This window comes from Strigops habroptila, chromosome 21 (assembly GCF_004027225.2).
Source record: "Strigops habroptila isolate Jane chromosome 21, bStrHab1.2.pri, whole genome shotgun sequence".
Classification (NCBI taxonomy): domain Eukaryota; kingdom Metazoa; phylum Chordata; class Aves; order Psittaciformes; family Psittacidae; genus Strigops; species Strigops habroptila.
In genome coordinates this window covers 3,982,856-4,002,061 of record NC_044297.2, presented here as the reverse complement: position 1 = coordinate 4,002,061, position 19,206 = coordinate 3,982,856, and the positions used below count along the sequence as shown (strand labels likewise).

The 19,206-nt window shown below is 47.5% G+C and overlaps 1 protein-coding gene across 4 annotated transcripts in view; it reads left to right on the top strand.

Moving 5' to 3' along the window:
- The first annotated feature begins 5,168 nt into the window (after nt 1-5,168).
- DPYSL2 (dihydropyrimidinase like 2) overlaps nt 5,169-19,206 on the top strand; it is a 52,428-nt gene continuing 38,390 nt past the window's right edge. Inside the window, exons 1-4 of one of the 4 annotated variants that reach the window (XM_030510203.1) lie at nt 5,169-5,265; nt 5,354-5,609; nt 6,154-6,523; nt 18,639-18,727. In XM_030510203.1, the coding sequence (XP_030366063.1) occupies nt 6,173-6,523; nt 18,639-18,727 (440 nt within the window). In that variant the 5' untranslated portion in view covers nt 5,169-5,265; nt 5,354-5,609; nt 6,154-6,172. Of the gene's footprint in view, nt 5,266-5,291; nt 5,610-5,718; nt 5,792-6,153; nt 6,524-15,147; nt 15,635-18,638; nt 18,728-19,206 lie in introns of those variants that run through there. The other 3 variants (XM_030510205.1, XM_030510206.1, XM_030510207.1) reach the window with 3 other exon arrangements.

Sequence of the window (19,206 nt, the reverse complement as noted above, 5' to 3'; positions counted from 1 at the left end):
TTTAATGATGCCTTTTTGTGGTTAGGCGGGTGGGTTCTCTTAATGACACTGTCTGGAAGAAGCACAGCTCAGTCCTCACTGAGCATCCCATCAATCCACACAGCCTATTCAAAGTGTACAGGACAGTTACAGACCTCAGTGAAATCAGCAGTTTTATTGGAACCTTTGTCTTAAATACTGAATGCTTTAGAGAGATTCCTCTTGCTTCTGTCCATGATGATCATCCTGGGAATAGCTGGGAAGTATCCAATTTCAGAGCAGGGTGATACCTTTCACATGCGTGTATTTTATACAGACTGAATTAGTAACGAGAGATTTTGAAGGCAGTGAGGCTCTCGGCTCCTTCTGGAAGTCAATGGGAGTTGTGTGCCTCATTTCCATTTGTGCCTTTGGAAAATCCCCTTCTAATTGACTAAATATTTGTACTACTGGCTGTGGGCACGGTGGCACAATGTGGCTTTCAAACCATCTGTTTCCATGGACTAAAACCCACTGGCAACAAACCTTGATTGGCAGAAACTCACCAGGGCTGGTTTACATTAGTTGAGGTTTCTGAGGACAAAACCATAAAGGAAAAAGAGAGGTCCAGGATAAGCAGAAATAAAAAGGACCATGGAAATAAATGAGCTTTGTTTCAGCACTTGAATGGACTTTACTCATTTATCAAAAGACTTTCTTCTGGTCTTTAATGTTTCTGAAATAATGTGTCTTGTCTTCGAGCACTCAATACCAAGAAAAGCTGTCAACCTCTCCAGCAATTATCATATCCCAAAGGGATGTTGGTTAATGATTTCTCTGTAGACAACTTGGTCTTTCAGTTTTTGTGCTGAATTCCAACCCAGTGAAACATTTTAGGATTTGGTTTGAGTCTTAATATTCAAGGAATATTCTGGAAATAGAGTTATTCAACTGCCACCTCTTGATACTGAGCCTGCACCTTAGAAAATGAAGGTTACAGGGTCAAATGCAGGGATCAGCAATAGGTAAGGCAACAATCAGAGAGGAAAGATGCCTTTCCCTGCTTGTGGTCAGGCAGGGAAATTCAGTTTATTGCAGTGGTACATGCAACAAGGTGGTATTTTTAAGGGCTGGATAATTTTGTAAGCAGTGATGCTTGCAGAGGTCAGCACAGGCAGTCCCAAGCCCTTGCTCTGAGCATCCTTGAGATCTGGTTGTCGATTTATATTCAAGCTTCGTTCAGCTTCTCTTTGAAAATCCTTTGCTAGTGTAGATGAGTGGTCATTGGATCTCTGCTTTTAGCCTCAGGCTCCCAGGCATCATGAAGATTGTCCTCTACATTCAATAAAAGGAGTTAACTTCACCATGAAGTCTCCTCTCAGTGGACCCAGCTGAAAACACAGCATCGACTTGATTTAATTCTGAGGACAAAATTGCATTCGTAAGTTGTGACTCAATGAAACTTAACTGGAGGATTGTCATCGACTTAAATGGCTGGTGTTTCACTTGAATTCACTTCGGAGTGTGTCAGCTGTGCTTCAGCTAGCCTAAGCCCATGTTTTGGCACATACACCTGCTTCATTCGTATGGGTAGCTGCAGCTTTCTTGGTAAGGTTTTGACCTTTTGACAGGTAAATCTCCGTGGGCAGAATGGCTCTGTTATGTCTGTGATTATCTGCCAGGTATCCGTACAAACACCTAGTTATCATAAAACCCCTGTCCCTGCCTAGATCTCAGGGACTGCAGCAGGGGGGCCCAGGCTAGAGTTCTGTGAGCCATGCCTTAAGATGTGTGGGGGCTCATACTGCTTGCTTTCTTTGCTCATTTTCACTGGAGAACGTAGATTTTGCAGAGTTCTGCTTTTGCAAATATCCCCATTTCAGTGGGGTCCTGCCTCGCATGATAAATCTTGCACCCACTGGAAGTATTAATAATTAATTATTTGCAATAGGAAGAGCCCCAGATTTGGAAGTAGTCGCTGTCATGTGTTTTATTAATGGCAATCTAATGGCAGAATATACTGCTGTAATTTCTGGCTGGGTTCTTAATCTTTAAATAATGAAGACAATTCTGGATTGTCTCACCTAAGAGTGGTAGACAAGTAAAACAACATAGAGCTTATATTGCATTGCTTCTAATTCAAATCAAGTCTGGTTGTTCAGCCTTACCCTGCACATGGAAGTAACTATGGCAATGAAATGTAGTAAAGCACCATTCATCATGTTATGCATGAGAAGTTGGCATGTCTTGGCTAGACAGAATAGGAGATTGGGAATCACTAGAGCCATTCAAGCAACACAGGTTAGTGAAGGAGCCCTATCTTGCTTGGTTTTTCTAGGCAGGCCACAGATACTAACTAGAGCACTGTAGCACAGAGAGAGTATTAGTATGTAAGTAGAGACCTAATTTTCCACTTGCTTGACAAGGAGCCTGCCTCCTTCATAGCTTTGTTCTCCCATTTTCCCCTCTATATCAATGTCAATCTTTTTCCTTTTGAGAAGGATCCATGTGCTCTTCATGCACTCCTTTTTCTTGTCTCTGCCAGGGCAAATCCCCAGGCAGGGATTGTCTTTTGTCATGTGGTACTGCAGTGCTTAAGTGACATTAAGTCCTCACTAGCTTAGGACTTTTGTGCAGTAGCATAAAAGAATCCTAAATGAAGTTCTGCCACCACTTTCCTCTGCAGGTTCAGGCAGGCTGTGCAAGCTATTCATCACTCTGCTATTTTGTGGTGTTGAGATATTACTACTAGAAGTCATTTGTCCAGAGTGTTAAGAAAAGGTATTAAAAGATGTCAAGAAAACCTGATGTTGTGATTCCACTCGGTTTCCCTTTTATTAGATGGTGTGTGGGCAGCATTAACTGATAAAATGAACTAATTGGTCATGTATTGCTAACTGGTTTATCTGCAAAAAAGCATTCAGCTTATTCTGCTCTCTCTGTATCACTGTGATGTTGCAAGAACCAGTTAATACTCATTACAGGACCAGAATATGAAATCAGCTGCATGGAGACTGAAGGCTGCCAGTGGAACTCAGTGGCCTGATTCATTGCTCAGGTTGTGTTTAAGTACTTCAATGATTCTCCACTCTCGTTGTCAATAGGGCTAAGTATGAGCTGTTATCTGAGGAATTTCTCGTATTGATTTGGTTGATGGAATTCAGATAAGGGTCAGTGTTGTTTTCCAAGTAAGTTATGTGGTTCTCAGGGAGAACAGACACCCCATGGGATTATCAGCAAACAGGTTAGCAGCTCCCAGGGATTTTTCAGCAAAATCTGGTTATTTCCATGCTTAGGGCATGGGTGTATCCAGTTGCTGGTTTAATATACTACCCCTTGGGAGCTGTGCCATGCCAACTCGAACTGGAATCTTAAGTTGCATCAGTCTATACTCTTTTTATTATAAAGTTGGTGAGGAATCTGATATATCTGGCTGGGAATTCTGGGATGTTAAACACCACCTGTGTGTCAGATGTTATAGAGGCTCAATGGGACTCGTAGGCAATACGTTTCTATGACTGGTCCCCAAATCAGAGTGATTTTGGGACCTCAAGTGCCTGTGGAAAGAGGAACTACTTGTAGGTGGCTGTGGAATATGTGATTGTTGACTGTGTTTTGAGGGTTTATTGGAAAAGAGAGTCAGATCTGTGTGGTAGAAACCTCAGCTTTTGGGAGTGACCTTTCTCAGGTCTGAAATGGTTGGAAGTTGCAGTGTTTGCAGGATTTCATTCTGGTCTCGGTCACTTCACCACCTCTAGGCTGGCTCATTCTCTTTCCACCCCTCCACAGAGGCCTGTGGCCATCTGAGCATCTCCCAAAGATGTGCCAAGCGGTGAATGAGCTTTATTTAAGGCTGGCCTTGAAAGCCACTGCCTACGTTTCAGCAAACTGCAGGACGTGTCAACACAATCACTTGGAGGCTTTCAGCTTGCTGGAGCCCCTGTCAGCACTCTGCAGCTTCTGTGAACTGCCTGATCAGCAGTGGTAGGACTATTAATATTTATAAACCTTGAATAATACAGGACTTCAATGTACCTGAGAGACCATATGTTGGCCTCCAGTCTCCAACAAAGCACCTGAGATCAGTGCGCCTACAACCCTGGCTGATCCACTGCTGTGGTCCCAGAAGGGGAAGGAGCTGGAGCTTTTCCCCTGGAGCGCCTCTGTCTTTGGGTTTCTCCCTCCTTCATTAGTTACCAGAGCACATCATCTTCATCCTTCAGGGCCAAGCTGTGGGTTTCTTTCTTTCCTTTTAGTCTGGAGTCTTTTATTGCTGTGCCGTGCATTTATTGCAGGGCTTATGACCTTGGTTTGGGAGGGAGTTTCCACCCTTTGGTACAGATGCATTGATTTGGGTGTGGTTTGCAGGGAGAGAGGCTCAGATTTGTTTCCTTTTTAATTTAACTTTTGCTTTTAGCGGTTTTCTTGAATCTTGCAAAGGTGCTTGGTAACCATTTGGACACAGATGCTTCTAAATTAACATTTAATGTATGCGTGTGCAAAGATGCACCCTGATGAATAATGCATAGGAACGAACAGCTTGGTGATTGGGTTCGGTTCAGAGCGATATTGCATATGGATTAGCCGTGAAGACCCACATCAGCAGTGCTAATAACATGGATCAGGTGGAGACAGCCCAGCCAAACCTATTGTGTGCAGCACCGTTGGGATGAAAATGGCTCTCCATCCCCGTACACGGGCTCAGCTGGGCTTGCAGAGCCATGTGGGGTCCCCTATCGAACCAAGCGCTTCGCTTCGGACACCACTAAGGTTCAGAAACAACCAACTCTCGCTCCTCATCACCTGCTGCTGGAGCAGTTCATTTGGGTCCAAACCCGAGAGAATACGTCAAAAAGGATCCCAGACACAAGCAGCTATCGCAGCCACGAGGGGCAGGAGGCTGCAATAGAGTCCAGCAGCTCATGCGAGGCTCTGTGGGGTGGTTTTGGGGGCTTGGGATGTGGCCCTGAGCCACCCCCGGAGCCGGGTGGTGCTGAAGGGACAGCGCCCGCGGCCGGCCCGCCGGTGGGGGGGGTCACCCTATGTCGTGTGTGTGTGTCCCCGTTTCTCTCACTCCCACCTCCTCACCCCTTTGCCCCTCGCCCCTCTGCCCCCCTACTGCCCCTCATGCACGGGCAAGAGCGGGACAGCGAAGGGGCTGCTGCGCTGTCTCCTCCTCTAGAAACCTGCCTTCAGTCGGAGCCGCCTTTGGATGCCTCCCCTGATCCTCCGTAGGGAGAGCCTGGGGGCTGCTGGCATTGCAGAGGCTTAATTGACTCGAGAGGTCACTAATTTCAGCTCCTGGAGGTAAGTCCTGGTTAAAGGCTCATTTTCCTGTCTCCCTTGGTTCCCACACCCCTCGCCCATCTGTGTCTCTTTCTCATTCTCTCTCCAGTGCCATCAATCAGACCTTTTCACCCCCCTGAAGAGGGTCCACCTGAGTCAAGGCACCAGCAATGCCCCGAAACCCAGAAAGATGAGTCAGCATCTTGCCTCCCACTGACCCAGCCCTCCGGCTCCGCTGCTCTGAGAAAAGTGAGGAACAAAAGGATTCCCGGAGCACTCCCTGACTCCACCATTGCGGGGCTGGGGGGAGGAAGGAAGAGCTCCTCGCTGCCCTGCCTTGGGAACACGCCTCCAGAGCAGCGGAGGTGAGGGGGGGGCTTGGTCCCTATCAGCCTCTGGGCAACTTGTAGCGATAGCAGCAGCACGCCGGGGAAGGGGAGGGGGAAAGGGAGGGTGTGATGGGCGCTGCTGCTCCAACCTGATCGAGTCCATTTGCCAATTCACCACTCGCATCACTTCCGGATCAATCCTCAGTTTCTGCTGCAGAGTGAGGATTTTTTAATTTATTTATTTTTTTTTTCCCCTCCTCTCTCTCTCCTTTTCCCTCCCTCCCCATCTGGATGCTGGGAACTTGAAACCTCCTCCCTTGATTGCAGCAGGATCTGCCCCAACCTTCCCTCAACTTTGCACCGCAGCACAGAAACCAGAGCGAGCCATAGGCTATCTTGCACCGATGGGGGCAGGGGACCTGCCAGGCACAGCCCTTTGCAATTGATGTTGCCGTATCTCTAGGACCCTGAGCAATCGCTTGCTGCTTTTTTTTTTTCCTCTCCTTTTTTCGTGTGTGTGTGCTTGTGTGTGTGTGAGTGAAGGATCCTCCTGGTTACTGCTGTTATTATTTTCCCTTAGCAGGGAGACCACACAAGCCATGGCTGAGAAGAAGCAGTCTGGGCGGCAGGGTGAGGAGGAAGAAGTGCCAGCCTTCTTCAAAAACCTGGGCTCGGGCAGTCCCAAGCCCCGGCAGAAATTCTGTGGCATGTTCTGCCCCGTGGAAGGCTCCCTGGAGAACAAGACCATTGACTTCGACTCCCTCTCGGTGGGCCGCGGATCTAACAAAGTGGTGGCAAAGCAGAAGGATGTTGCCCACCTGGGTCCGGATGCTCAGTCCGTCTATTCCAGGCAGAGCAGGAAGGGAGGGGAACCATCTGTTGATTTCGGGAGAAAGGTGGAGATCAGGAGTGCCACTGGGAAGGAGGCGCTGCAGAACCTGAATGACAAGGTGGGTGCTTATATATATGTGTGTGTGTATGTGTGAGGTGCCACTTGAACACACCATAGGCTGCAGAAGGGATCTGTCCTTTCCACCCTGCATTTTCTTGCCTTTATGTCACTTGCATGTATGTGGCAGCCAGTGTCTTCCTCTAAGAAGCAGCATCTCTCCTAGAGCCTTCTCTAATGTTACCCGTGTGCTCTCTGCAGGTGTGTATGTGCACAGGGAGCAGGGCAGAAGAAGAAAGGAGCCCCTGTACCCACAAACACCCTTCCTTTCCCTGCACTGCCTTCTGTGTGGTGATAGAGATGGACTTTTTGTCTTTCCTAAGCATTTCCCCAGCACCACGGTAGCAGAATGCCCCACCCAGCTCAGTGACTGCAGCTCACGGGCACAGAAATGCAATTGTTAGCAAAGGAGCATCAATGAGCCTCCACCTACAGGGATCAAATCCCTGCGAGCTTCTTCCAGGGGAAACTCCTACCCCTTCCTCCCAGGGGAGGGCAGGCTCCAGAGTGACCCCTGCGAGCTGTATTTCAATGCCAATTTCAATCAAGGCCTCTGGCTGCAGTGGGAATTTTTGCCTGGGGAATATCTGGGACTTTCACAGGAATGTGGTGTGCTCTTAGAAACCCACCGAACTCCTCCCAGCCTTTTAAGACTCCTGAAGCTATTTTGTCCCTCTCTAAGTGCCATGGTGTAATAAAGCCTATCCTCTTCCTGAGGCAAAACCCATTTAACCCATAGGTCTAGCTGACCATGCATGTTTGCTTGCCTCGATAAATAGATTTAAACAAGCTTGATTCAGATCTGAGCCTTGAAATACGCTGGGCGTTCCTCTGACAATGCTGGCTCCCTTGCATAGGCTGGAAGAGCAGAAATGAATGAAGCACTGACAGCAAGCTGATAAACTCCCAGCATACAGGGGAAGAGTTTCTGTGAGCAGTCCCCCAGTGGTTTTACAGAGCAGTCCTTTCTTGTGGAAACTCTTTCTAGGATGTGCCCCCTGATTTTTACTGCTGCATACACAGGGCAGAAATCTACCTGGCATTTAGAATATTGGTTCATTCACCACTTTCTCCTGCTTTCAGAAATGTGAAATATTACTTTGAGTGTTACTGGGGGCTCATTCTCCCCAAGTCAGATCTTACTTTGCTTCTTCCTACTCCTGCTCCATCCATCTGTGTTTACATGTGTGAACAACTGCTGTTATGGTAAGATCACAAAGGTAGGCCCTGATTTTAGGAAGTGCTACTTACCAACCTTTACCTAGGAGCGGGATGTGCTCCTCACCACTTCAGACCTGATTTGCCAAACCCAACCACACAAATGCCTATGGTTTGATTTGACCATGTTCAAGTGTCTACTAATTGAGTAACTTTCCATGATGAATTAGTCTTGTTGGGCTAACCAAGGTGCATCTCAAGGATGAAGGGCACACACCTTTTCATCTTGGGGAGTCAAAGGTTTTGCAATTCAGGACACTTTCAGGACTAAGTTGGGCAGTTCGAAGCAGTGATGTCCTGAAGGACAGAAGTCTAAGCAGGTGATAAATGAATCCTGAAATGATCAGTTATTTTGTGATTAAAGGGTACTGGTGTAATCAAAACCTTAGAGTACAATATGGTGAAAAATGACAAGTCCACGCAGACTATTAATCACATTGGTTTAAAAGTGTGGGGGTTTTGGTTCTATTTTAAAGATTGTCATATAAGTGTTAACTGAAGGTATGAAGTAATGGGATAGTGCAAACCACTTGAGTTGTTTCTCATGACCTTTTACGTAACTGATGCCAATGGATTGTGTTGTGAGGGGTTGTGAGCATCTGGGTAAGTGCAGCCTTTTATTACCAATGCCTTGCTATGGATTGGCACTTTATTGCAGGAGTGGTTTAGCTTTGATGGTTTTCCAGCTGACTGTATCCATGGCTTGAATCATTGGTTACATCCTCAGCAGATAAAACTGGCTTTGCTTGAGTGTAGTTAATAGAAATGTGTTTATAACCAAAGCTCAACGTGTTAGAGGAAAGATAAAGAGAGCTGATGTTGCAGGAAGTGGCGTGAAAGGAAACGGTGCATTAAAGTGATTTCAGAGAGGAGTTAAAAGGCTTCTGAAGTTTTGCAGCTGAATTTGGCACCTTATTTTCAAGCCTCTGTCTTAAGCATTTAATAACACATCTGAAATAGGTTCTCTCTGGATAGACCGTCCACTCTTTCCTTGTGTGATAGGAATCTAAATTATATGCTAAATATATGCTAATTTACAGGATCTTGAGTTATTTCATAATAGGTTGGAAATCTTCCTGCTGCTTTTTCTTTAGCCTGAGACTGACAAGAGTGGCAATTTTTAGCAATAGGTGGAACAAAAAACAGCAACGAAAAATCCATCTCGTGAGCTAATGGGAATGGGTGCCCATCAACTGGAGGAAGTGGAGATAGGTGGAAGTATTTGTGCCAGTGATTGGATCCAAAGTGGGTTTAGAACCACAGCCATCCTTTCTGTCACTGTATAGAAAGGTCTTGTGTTAATCTCCACTGAAGTAATGAACAAATGAGGATGGACAAGCTATTTTTTATTTTCCTGAGGTCTTCACTGTCCAGAGGATTAAAAAAAGGAATGTAATTATTCCACATTAAATTGCAAGATATCGTTCTGCAGGTGAAGATAAGGGTAATAACATCTCTTTGTGTCTATCCTGTCTAGGGTATTGTGTAGCATCTATCATGGCCTCGCTGTATTGCCTCTGGGCCATGCTGCCTCATCATTCAGGGTTAAGATCATCTCCAGAGGCACCAGGAGGGCTCTGTTAGCCTGCTTTGAGCAGCGCTTTGCAGTTGGGCCTCTGGAGGCAGTGTGACCTATTCAACAGGTCTGCAGCTCAGCACAGCTGAGGGAAGCTCTGCCTCTTCCAGCTGCCAGGCCTTGGAGAATTCCCTGTGCTTCTCTTTCCCATCTTAAACTTGGTCATCTTCCCTCTTTAGACCGTTAATGGCCAAAAACCATTGGCCACTGCTTGCTTGACCTGTGTCATTTCTATTTCCCCTGTGCATAATTGGTATTATTCCTTCTGCCTTGCTCAGCTCTTTGGGAAAGAGATGGTCTCTTAGGGAACATCTGCAGGGAAAAGCAAGGTTTGATTGCAAGAGGTTCAAAGCAAGCCTAGGGCTTGCCTTAACTGAGTTTGCATAGAGAGCCTGAGGAGGTGCCAAGACTTCAGCACAGGTACAAGGCCTGGGATCACAGGTCTCTTCTGAAGTTGGTAGCTGGAGTTCCCATTGCCATCTTGTTACTGCAGTGACTCAGGTGGTTCCCCTGTGCAACAGTCCCCTTTTTTGCATCCCTTAGGAATATTTTATGGACCTTTGGGAAGTGCAGAGCACTGGATATAAACTACTGATCTAAACCAACAAAGCTGTGCCCTACTGTAATAAGTAATAGATATTATCAGAGACTAGGAAAATACTATTCTTTTACAATTGACAGGAGAGGGATCACTTGAAAAACAGTGTCATGAAGCTTTTGACATGACTAGACTTTTTCCTAAATCCTCAGAGCTCTCAGGATCATGGTTATTCATTCCTGGAGAGAAATAATGAGTAACAGGGCATTGTTGAGAGCTCAAATAATCATATGTTCACTCTGGAACATTAACAGAACTGTTGTGTAAAAGAAAGAAGGTGTTCCAGAGAGCTGGAAATGCAGTTCTGAGTTACATTTGTTACAATGCCTGCCATTTTTCCAGCTTTGCTTCAGTAATCATTGCTTGCAAAATAATCCTACAGCAATGATAGAGCAATCCCTGTCAGATCCCTTCAGAACCCTGAAGAGGACTGTCTCTTTCCAAATAACATGATGTGGTAGTAAATGAACTGTGGAGCAGTGGCTCGGGCTTGGTTAAGGACAATGAAGATTGTAGAGCAGCTGAAATGCTCGGGACTTGACTCTAAGAAACACTCTATGACAAGAACTCTGGTCTTAAAAGGTTATTTCTGAACCTTCTCAAGGCTTCCTGGGATTTAAAAGGAAACAAAATCAATTGGGAAGTTAATTTCAATTTGCAGATCATATGTACATTTCTATCGACCTGTTTGTGTGGCTGGAAAGTGAATCTCGGATTCACCCTCAGAACCTAAGACAGTCTGTATGCAAAAAAGATGAGGCTGTTTCTCTAAGAACTTGTATGATTTTTACCTCCTTGTAGTAGCGTGTTTGACCTGTTGTCATTTCCCTATCATGACACTTGATTTTAATGTTTTCCTGTAAGGTATTAAAACAAAAGATGTCCATTGGCAGGTATAATGTATAGTGATGAATAATGCACAGCACTTTCATCATCTTTTGGGAAGGGTGGATGTACTCCTGCCATATATCAGCCTGTGTTTAATCCTCCCAACACTTCATAAGATGCAGGGGGTTGCTGGATACATGGGAAACCCCTTTCAAGCCACTGAGACTCGGAGCTGATGCAGCAGTTAGGGCAGAATCGGGACAGAATATTAGGGTCTGATCATCTGATCAGTGAACTTACTAAAGCTCTTTTGGCCTTTTGGTCCTGCTGCCTCTGATTGCAGCAAGAGGAGCCTCACTGACTTTGGCAGGGGGAATTCTCCCACAGGGAGTAGGGATTAGGAGCTGTAACAAGCCCAAAGGGAAATCCAGAGCTTGTCGATGCTGTAGTGCTAGAACTGCAGATACTTCTAGGAATGCTTTAAATCCATCTCTGATCCCTCTTTTCGTGCCAGTTTTAAAATGTGTATTTCCATTTGCAGGTTTTATAATTGCACAGTAAAATGTCCTTGTGGATGAACCTTGAAGAAATCAGTAGGAGTAAAAGCAGTTGGGTGTTGCAGGAATTCTGGGGGGTTTGTGGCAATTACACTGCAATTCCTTAGAGAAAGGGTTTCTTACAGCTTTGTCCCAGCCATCCAGTAACTCCACAGTGGCAATAAAATCCCCTGCTAAGTGCATTATGGTAGTCTGTAGAACCTGCAAAGTTAAGATTCAGAGCTGCTGTAAATTGATTTCCACTGATGCCTGTGATGCTTTATTTTAGCACAGACTATCGCTGTGCAGAGAGTCTCATATTCTTGTGCCATTTTCCCTCTAGACTTTTCCAGAAGACAAATTTAGACACAAACGCTCCTTTCATATGTGCTTCTGTTGCAAAGAGCCCGCACAAGATGTCCTTCACCAGCTGGTATCTGTGCAGAGATGGCTGACAGCAACCCTGTGTGTCCACTGGCCAAGATACACCCAGCTAAAAGGAGTATCCGAAAGGGTGCTCAGGCATTGGAACAGGCTGCCCAGGGCAGTGCTGGAGTCACCGTCCCTGGAAGTGCTCACACCCCGTGTAGCCGAGGCCCTCAGTGCCATGGGTTAGGCGTGGCCTTGGCGGTGCTGGGATAAAGGTTGGACTTGATGATCTTAAAGGTCTTTTCCAACCTGGTTGATTCTGTGATTCTATAATTCTAACTACCCTAAGGCTAAGGACAGGCCAGAGACACTCAGCCTGTGCAGAGCACAGCTCTGGCTGTGGCAAAGGTAGAGGCTGGCAGTGCAAATGTGGGCATAATGCTCTGTTATATGCGTTTCCTCCCCTGTTCTGCCACTTGGGGAATGTTGTCAGGGCCCTTAGATAAGTGTAACTGAAGGTGGTTTATGTTCTGCTGTTCCACTGCCGATGTGACTTGGCGGCAGCAGCCTCACTGGTCCTGCAGTGGCTGCAGGCAGGAGCTGGGCTGCCTGGCCAGCCTTCCCTCATCGCTTCCCTTCATTAAGGTTTGGCAGGGAAGATTTGGCAGTGCTTGTTCTCTAGCACCTTCTAATTTTAGCCTGCTCAGCCTGCAGTAATGGCCCTATGGCAGACAAAGTGCACCACCGTTATCTAGCAATCCCATCACTTCCCGCAGTACCTTGGCAGGTGATGGCACTGCTGGATGACTGTGGCTTTACCAGAGGCAAGAACCTTTTGCTTTTATAAAGGCAAAGAAAGATGCAGGTGGACAGCTTTATATTTTTTGGTAGTTCCCCACTTGTTCTCAGCCCAGCATTGTCCTTTAGGTACAGCTCTTCTCCTTCCCTCCTGGTCACCTCCCATCAAGCGTGTTTATACAGCAGCTAATATGTGTTCCTTGCCTTTGTTTAGCCGGTTTGTAACTACATTAATCACTTTATAATTATTTATTTTGGCACCCTTTTAGCTCATTGCTAAAAGGAAAGAAAATTGGGCCATATTGGCAATTGGGGTAATGGAGCGAGAAGATACACCTGGGAACTCAGCTCTGCTTCCTCAGGTACACACTAAATCATCTGGAAGATTGAAAATCTGGTGCTGTGTAGATGTTGAATATTAACAACCATGTTTTTCAGCCCTTTAATCTTTTTAATGTATTTTATTCTGTACTACTTAGGTTCTTGCAACATGGTGATGGGAAGGAAAAGCTAAGTGTGAACTGAAGATTCGTTATTGCTTTCTGAACCTAGTCACTACTGGATTCAAGTTCTGGAATGTTTCCAGAGTTCAAGAACTGCTGTTCTCAATTAGCCCCGGTGCAGTAAGGATTGTCTTTTAAACCCAAGTATTTTAAATAGTTATCTTGGAGCAGATGAGAATAGCTTTAGAAATATTAGTGTGCTGACGGCATCATCCCCTTAAAGGTGCTTCTGTTTCTTTTACCACTACAGCAGTTCCACAGCTTTTAGCATAATGTGGAGGAATGACCTGCCCACGGTCAGGGGGCGAGTCAGTGCTGGAGCTTTTGGGTTCCTGCACCCATGTTTGTGGTTGTTTCTCCCTAACCACATTACTGCTGCCAGGGCAGCTGGACTTGGCACCTCTGACCAGCTGCCCAAGGGCCTTGATGCTCTCTCTCAAGCCCTAGGCAGTGTTTGCTTCCTCTCTGATAGCTCAAGACACTCTTTTGCCTAGCAAGCAGAGGCAAGAAACCACTAAGATCTAAAATTGAGGAGGAAAGCTACCATTAAAGAGAGGAAAAAAGGAACAGTTGCACTGTCTAAATTTAGAAGTGTGATGTCGAAGCTTTCTTCCATGTTCTGAGCAAAAACATGCTGAGGTTTCAAAACTTCTCCCAGCACAGATCAGACAGGGGCAGGATAACTCCTTTAGTATTGTCTATTCTAATCATTAAACCAAAATAAAGCCCTGCAGGCTAATGAATGATTTTGCTACTGTCATAATGAGCCACGCTTTCATTTGCTACTAATTGGATATTAACTGATTGGCAAATTAGTTACCTCAGTGTTGCCTTACTTGTACCCAGGAGAAGCATATTTACTCTTTTCCTTGCAGCCTCCTGTGAACTAATGTACAGAGAAGGTCCTGATAGTCATCTCTCTGAGCAGATGTAGCCTTTATAATGATTTATTGCACTAATATACCAGAAGTTTTCACTACTTACAGGCCGTGCATGGTGTGTGGCACGGAACTAGCTGGGTATGTAGCAATGACAACGTTTTGTGATGGGAGAAGTTTGCTATTTGCTTTGTGTGATGTAAAATGTGCTCCTGAGCGAGGGAAGAAGGTAAGTCTTTGTGGTCGCTAATTGTCTGTTAGAACCTTCGAGCAGAATTGGCTTTGTGCTGTTTAGGAGTTCTCCAAAAGGTGCCTTGTGCCTTTCCTCGACTGGTGTAGGAGGAACTGGGGTAAGCAGATGTATTTGGAGTGGCAGTTCCATGCTCTGGCCATGAGCCCCATCTCTCTCCATTGCACTGTAAATAACAAGGCAATATTTATGCCATTTAATGCGTTTCTTTCCTTGAAGCACCAGCTTAGGGAGAACAGGGACTGAGAAATTTAAGCCTCCAAGTGTGACTGAAACATTGAGCATGGAGTTTGCAACACTGGAGTAGTAAGGAATGGTCAGTGACGGGAGAGGACCACCGTGGCCGTGTGCTCCCATCCCCGATTGCCCTGGCACTAAAGCTTCAGGTCAGTGACTAGGGAAGGGGACTTCACTCCGGGCTGTATTTTCTGGACAAGGTGTGGGAAACGGCATTCCCGAAGCGTGCCAGAAGTGCTGGCACTGCAAAGGGCCGGGAGCGGCTGCAAACCTTGTTCCTCCCCCCGCCCCGTTTGCTAACCCTGCTTTAGCTTTCTGCTCGGGTAGCGCCGAGAAGGGCGGGGTGGGACAAAGAAGATGGAGGGCAGCGCGTTTACCGGCTCGCCGGGCACCCGCCTCTCCGCAGCCCCGGCGGCGAATAGAATGAGGTAGAAAGAAGGAGGGGGGGGAAGTCCGCAGCCCGCGGGGGTGCGGGCAGGTGCTGGGCCCGCTGCGGGGTGCGGGCGGCGTCCCCACATCCCGATCCCATCCAATCCCATCCCCGGCAGCCGCCGCGCCGCAGCAGTGGGGCCCGGTGCCCCCCTTCCCGATTCCTCTCTCCCGCGCTGCAGGTCCCGCCAGCAGCGCGCGGCGCCGCGCCCGCAGTGACGTCTCCTTTGCGCTAATTTGCATATCGGCGCCTTCTCCCTTCCCCATTGCACGGCGGCCGCGTCTCATTTGCATCCCCGCTAGGCGCTCAGCCAATGGCGGCCCGAGTTTGCGCGGCCCCCTGCTGGCGGGAGGGACGGGAGCGGCCGGGGGCGCCCCGGAGCGCATGCGCCATGGTCTTAACCCGCGCCGCCGCCGCTGTTGGTGGTGTCGGCGCTGCCCCCTCCCTGGGCTGGGCTCGGCGGGGCTGGGCTGAGCTGGGCTGAGCTCCGCGGGGCTGGGCTGGGGCTGGGCTGGGCTCCGGGCAGAGGGAAGAAAGGGAGACGCGCAGGGCTGGCTGCTTCTCCCCTTCCTGCCATTGCGGAGAGCAGGGCTCGCCTCCCCGCTGTGCCGCGCCCTACCCGGAGGACCCCTCCCGTCCCTTCCCCCGCTTCCCTTCCTTGGGATCGCGTCCATTTGGGATCGGGGGATTGGTTTTTCTTTTATTCTTGTTTTTTTTAATTTTCCTGCTGGAGGGGAGGTCGGGGAGCAGCTGCTGCACGGGAGACAATAGCGCTACAGCAGCGGCCCCGCTTCCCCATCAAAAATAATAGAGATATTATTGAATAACTAAATTGGGGAGCGAATTCCCAAGATGTCTTATCAGGGGAAGAAAAATATCCCACGGATCACGGTGAGTGGAGCGCACGGGGATGGGAGCGGGGGAGGGGTGCGCGGGGATTAAGCCCTTTGTGTGCGCGGGGAGCGGTGGCGGGTTCCCGGCGGGATAATGGGATCAGGCTGCGGCAGCGCGGAGAGGGGAGCGCGGAGCGGGGCGAGGCGGGCGGCAGCGCCGGTGTCACCGGGGACAGCGGAGCCTCGCCGCGGGGATGGAGCCCCCGCCGCCCTCCTGCCCCCAGCGCCCGGCGGAGGCGGCTCCGAGCCCCGCGGCTGGTGCTGGGGATGGAGCGGGGTCGGTTTTTCTTCCCCGAGAAGCTTCTCGCAACGCGCCCGTTCCCCGGTGCGATCCTGGGGGAGAAGGGAAGGAGCCGTTATATAAACCCCTCCCTTAGTTCCCTCATGGTGGGAGCCGATTCAGGGCAGGTACTGCGTTTCTAACGATGCGAACTTCTTATGTAAGGGGAGATCTTCGCATCTAACGGGCTGCTAGAGCCCGTTTATGTTTTTGACACAAGAGTTTTTCATTATTGGCAGCGGCTCCTTCTCCCAGCCCCATGGACACACCCATCCTCATCCTCCTTCTTCCCCAGCCTCGGAGGCAGGGAAGTGAGCTCGGAAATGGAGCTTTGATGTGTGACATTGGTGCAGGAGCTGCTGGGCTGCACAGTTGCGTTTTAAGTGATGTGTAGGAGATGCAGGGGATGCACAAAATCGCTATGTGAGAAATGGAGCATCCTCCCTTTTTTTTGGGGAGGGCGGATAGTTTCCCTCCTCCAGTCTTGATGGGAGAGAGTTTAAAAAGATGCCTCTTGAAATAACGATGGAGGCTACAGCTGAATCACTGTCATGAGCCAAAAGTAGTGTGACGCATTTTCCTTACGACTGAGTGCTCTGATTGATGCTGCGTGCACCCGATGCGATTGTGCAAAGATAAGGGAGAGAAAAAACACCACATTTTGGTCTGATTTGCTGTTGTATAAACCTGGAATTCATCCCCTGAGACAGATGCTTGGAGAAGAAGGCTAATCCCTGCCTGGCTGTCCTGTTCTCACTGCATCAGCAGGGTAAATAGGCACAGATTCAGCAGCAGGCCCTCGCACGGGTGCGAGCTGCGAGCGCTTTTGTCTGCGAGGTGGTGGAAATGAGCAGAGGGGTTCACATTGGTTTCAGAGCCCACCACACAGCCGCAGCAGAAGCATTGCCAGCAGCATTACAATGTTCCACGCTGCAGTTTTGTTGCTCATTAGATGTATTTATGTTTTTCTTCTTTTCTAATTGCTGCCCAGTGCGTTAGGACATGGGCTGTCAGTGACACCCATGGCCAAACAACCCCGTTTCACTGGTAGCTGGCTGGTTCAATAGCACAAGGAGTCTGCACTAGAGGTGGGCATCAATACTGCAGTGTTTCTGGAGATGGTAAACATGTAGGACAGTTTGCTGTAGAGGCTGGCATTGAAAGACAAGCGGGTTTTTCACGCACCAAGTGAATTCATTCAGGCTTATTGGCATCCGCAGCAGATTCTATATTTAAATCTTGGGGTTTTCTTTCTTTGTTCTTTTTTCTAAATGGGTGGCGTTACTCAGGGAAACTCTCCATTGCAGCAGTAGGAGGGAGGAGAAGGGAAAAAAGGAGGGGGAAGAAGAGACATTTAACATCTCGTAGATGTTTAGTAGTTACATAAAAGATGGATATAATGATATAAATCAGTAGCTGATGCAATTCACATCGCCCTTTTGTCATTGAAGAGCCATGTCAGCTTGTGTCAGTTGAGAACCAGGTGCTCCAACTGTTCAGTTTTATTATAAGCTCTTTAGCAAAATGCCTCATTCTTTTCTTCTGTTTGACCAGTGGAGTTCCAGCTCAAAATAAGGGCCCTGAGCACCACTGTCGCTGTCTTACATGTATTTAGCAGAAGTTCAAGGCACCACCAAGTCAAAGTCCTGCTTTCCACCCCTCCTTGAAGTCAGGTTTTGGTTTCACCAGTCTTTGACAGTGCTGTTCTGGTTCTTTGTTCTCTTACCAAGGTGTTTTTGGGAGGAGGAAGGAGAATCAGACTAAGTCCAAGTGCAGATGCAAGAGCCATGGTGCAGTTTAAACTGAACGCTGCGTAACGTGTATGTGCTTTGCTTTAGGTACATGCATTGGTAATACAGGGAGGGAGGGAATTGGAGGAACACAGCGATTACTTCTAAGTTTCCTCCTCACCCAGATCTCTGCAAAGTGTGTTTCACTCTGGTTTATGACTATTGCATAAAAAGATGAGTTTGGTTTTGTCCTAAAACCTTGCAAAACCGAGATGTAGCCTGGGCTGAGGCACAGGCACATCTGATGTCTGCCTGGTTGCAGTTACCTTTCTGTTCCTGCCAAACTGTCTTCGAATTTGAGGACATTTTAATAACCATTTTTTAAAATCCTTCTCTTCAACTTAATCTGAGCTTATTTCCATCCCATGAGGCAGTGGTGCTCTGGAAAGGCAGCAAGAGGATCCACTGCATCGAAACATCACTCAGTTGGCCAAAATGAGTTTGTTTGTATTGTGTAACTCGTGGCAACAGACTTTTGGTCCATCTCCCTGACAGCAGTTGACTCGCAGTGAGCCAAGCCCTGACTCCAGTGTGTGGGTGCGTATAGGAAAGTGTGCATATGGCCAAGGCAAGGCGAAAAACAAGAGATTTGGCTGTTACACATCCCTCACAGTATTATTTAATGCCTTTGCTGGAGGTGATGGTTGCAAGCTGCAGGTATGGGTGAAGCTGCCAAGTAGACAAGCCTGCTGGAACCCACCTCCCTTTCCATTCTCATTCTGTTTTGGATCATTAGTGTGATAAAAGGGCTTGCAGATGAAGTAAAATTTTTTATCTTCCCAGTTGAAAGTGCAGCAGTTGACTTGTGTTTTGACATGTACTTCTGAATAATGCAGAGGATGCTTCCATCTCTTTTATCTCTGAGGTGACACTGCAGACTGTCAGCTTTCTCACAGCATAACCCTGGCTTGTTCTGTGCTTCTTTGTTGCAGAGTGATCGTCTTTTGATCAAAGGTGGTAAAATAGTGAATGACGACCAGTCTTTTTATGCAGACATTTACATGGAAGATGGGTTGATAAAGTAAGTGAAGCCTGATACCATGTTGCAATTGGAAATGTGCAGAAACGTACTGCAGATTAGCAAGGGATAACTCTGTGACCTATATTAAAGTGCAAGGAAAAAGGAGTTTTTCATGTATATCCTGGTGTTTGATGGAGGATAAAAACACCTTTAAAAACAAGGTGTTGAATTAAATAAGCAAATGGGCCCAAACCTCACTGTTACTAAAGCATGGGTCAGAGGAGATGCTTGTGCTTAATTTTAGCCATGTGAACAGCCCCATGCTGAGATGACACATATGTTAGAAGTTATCTGTGTTGTAACATTTTACTGGGTTATGACTTAAGATATTTTTAAGCCAGAGTTCAGCATCTTAATACAGTTAATTCTGGTTTGGGGTAGGAGGCTGGACTTAGGTGACCTCTTGAGGTCCCTTGAGGCGCTGTCTTCTGTGATTCTGTGATGCAAGGATCAGTCCAACCCCCCTTAAAGTTAAAAAT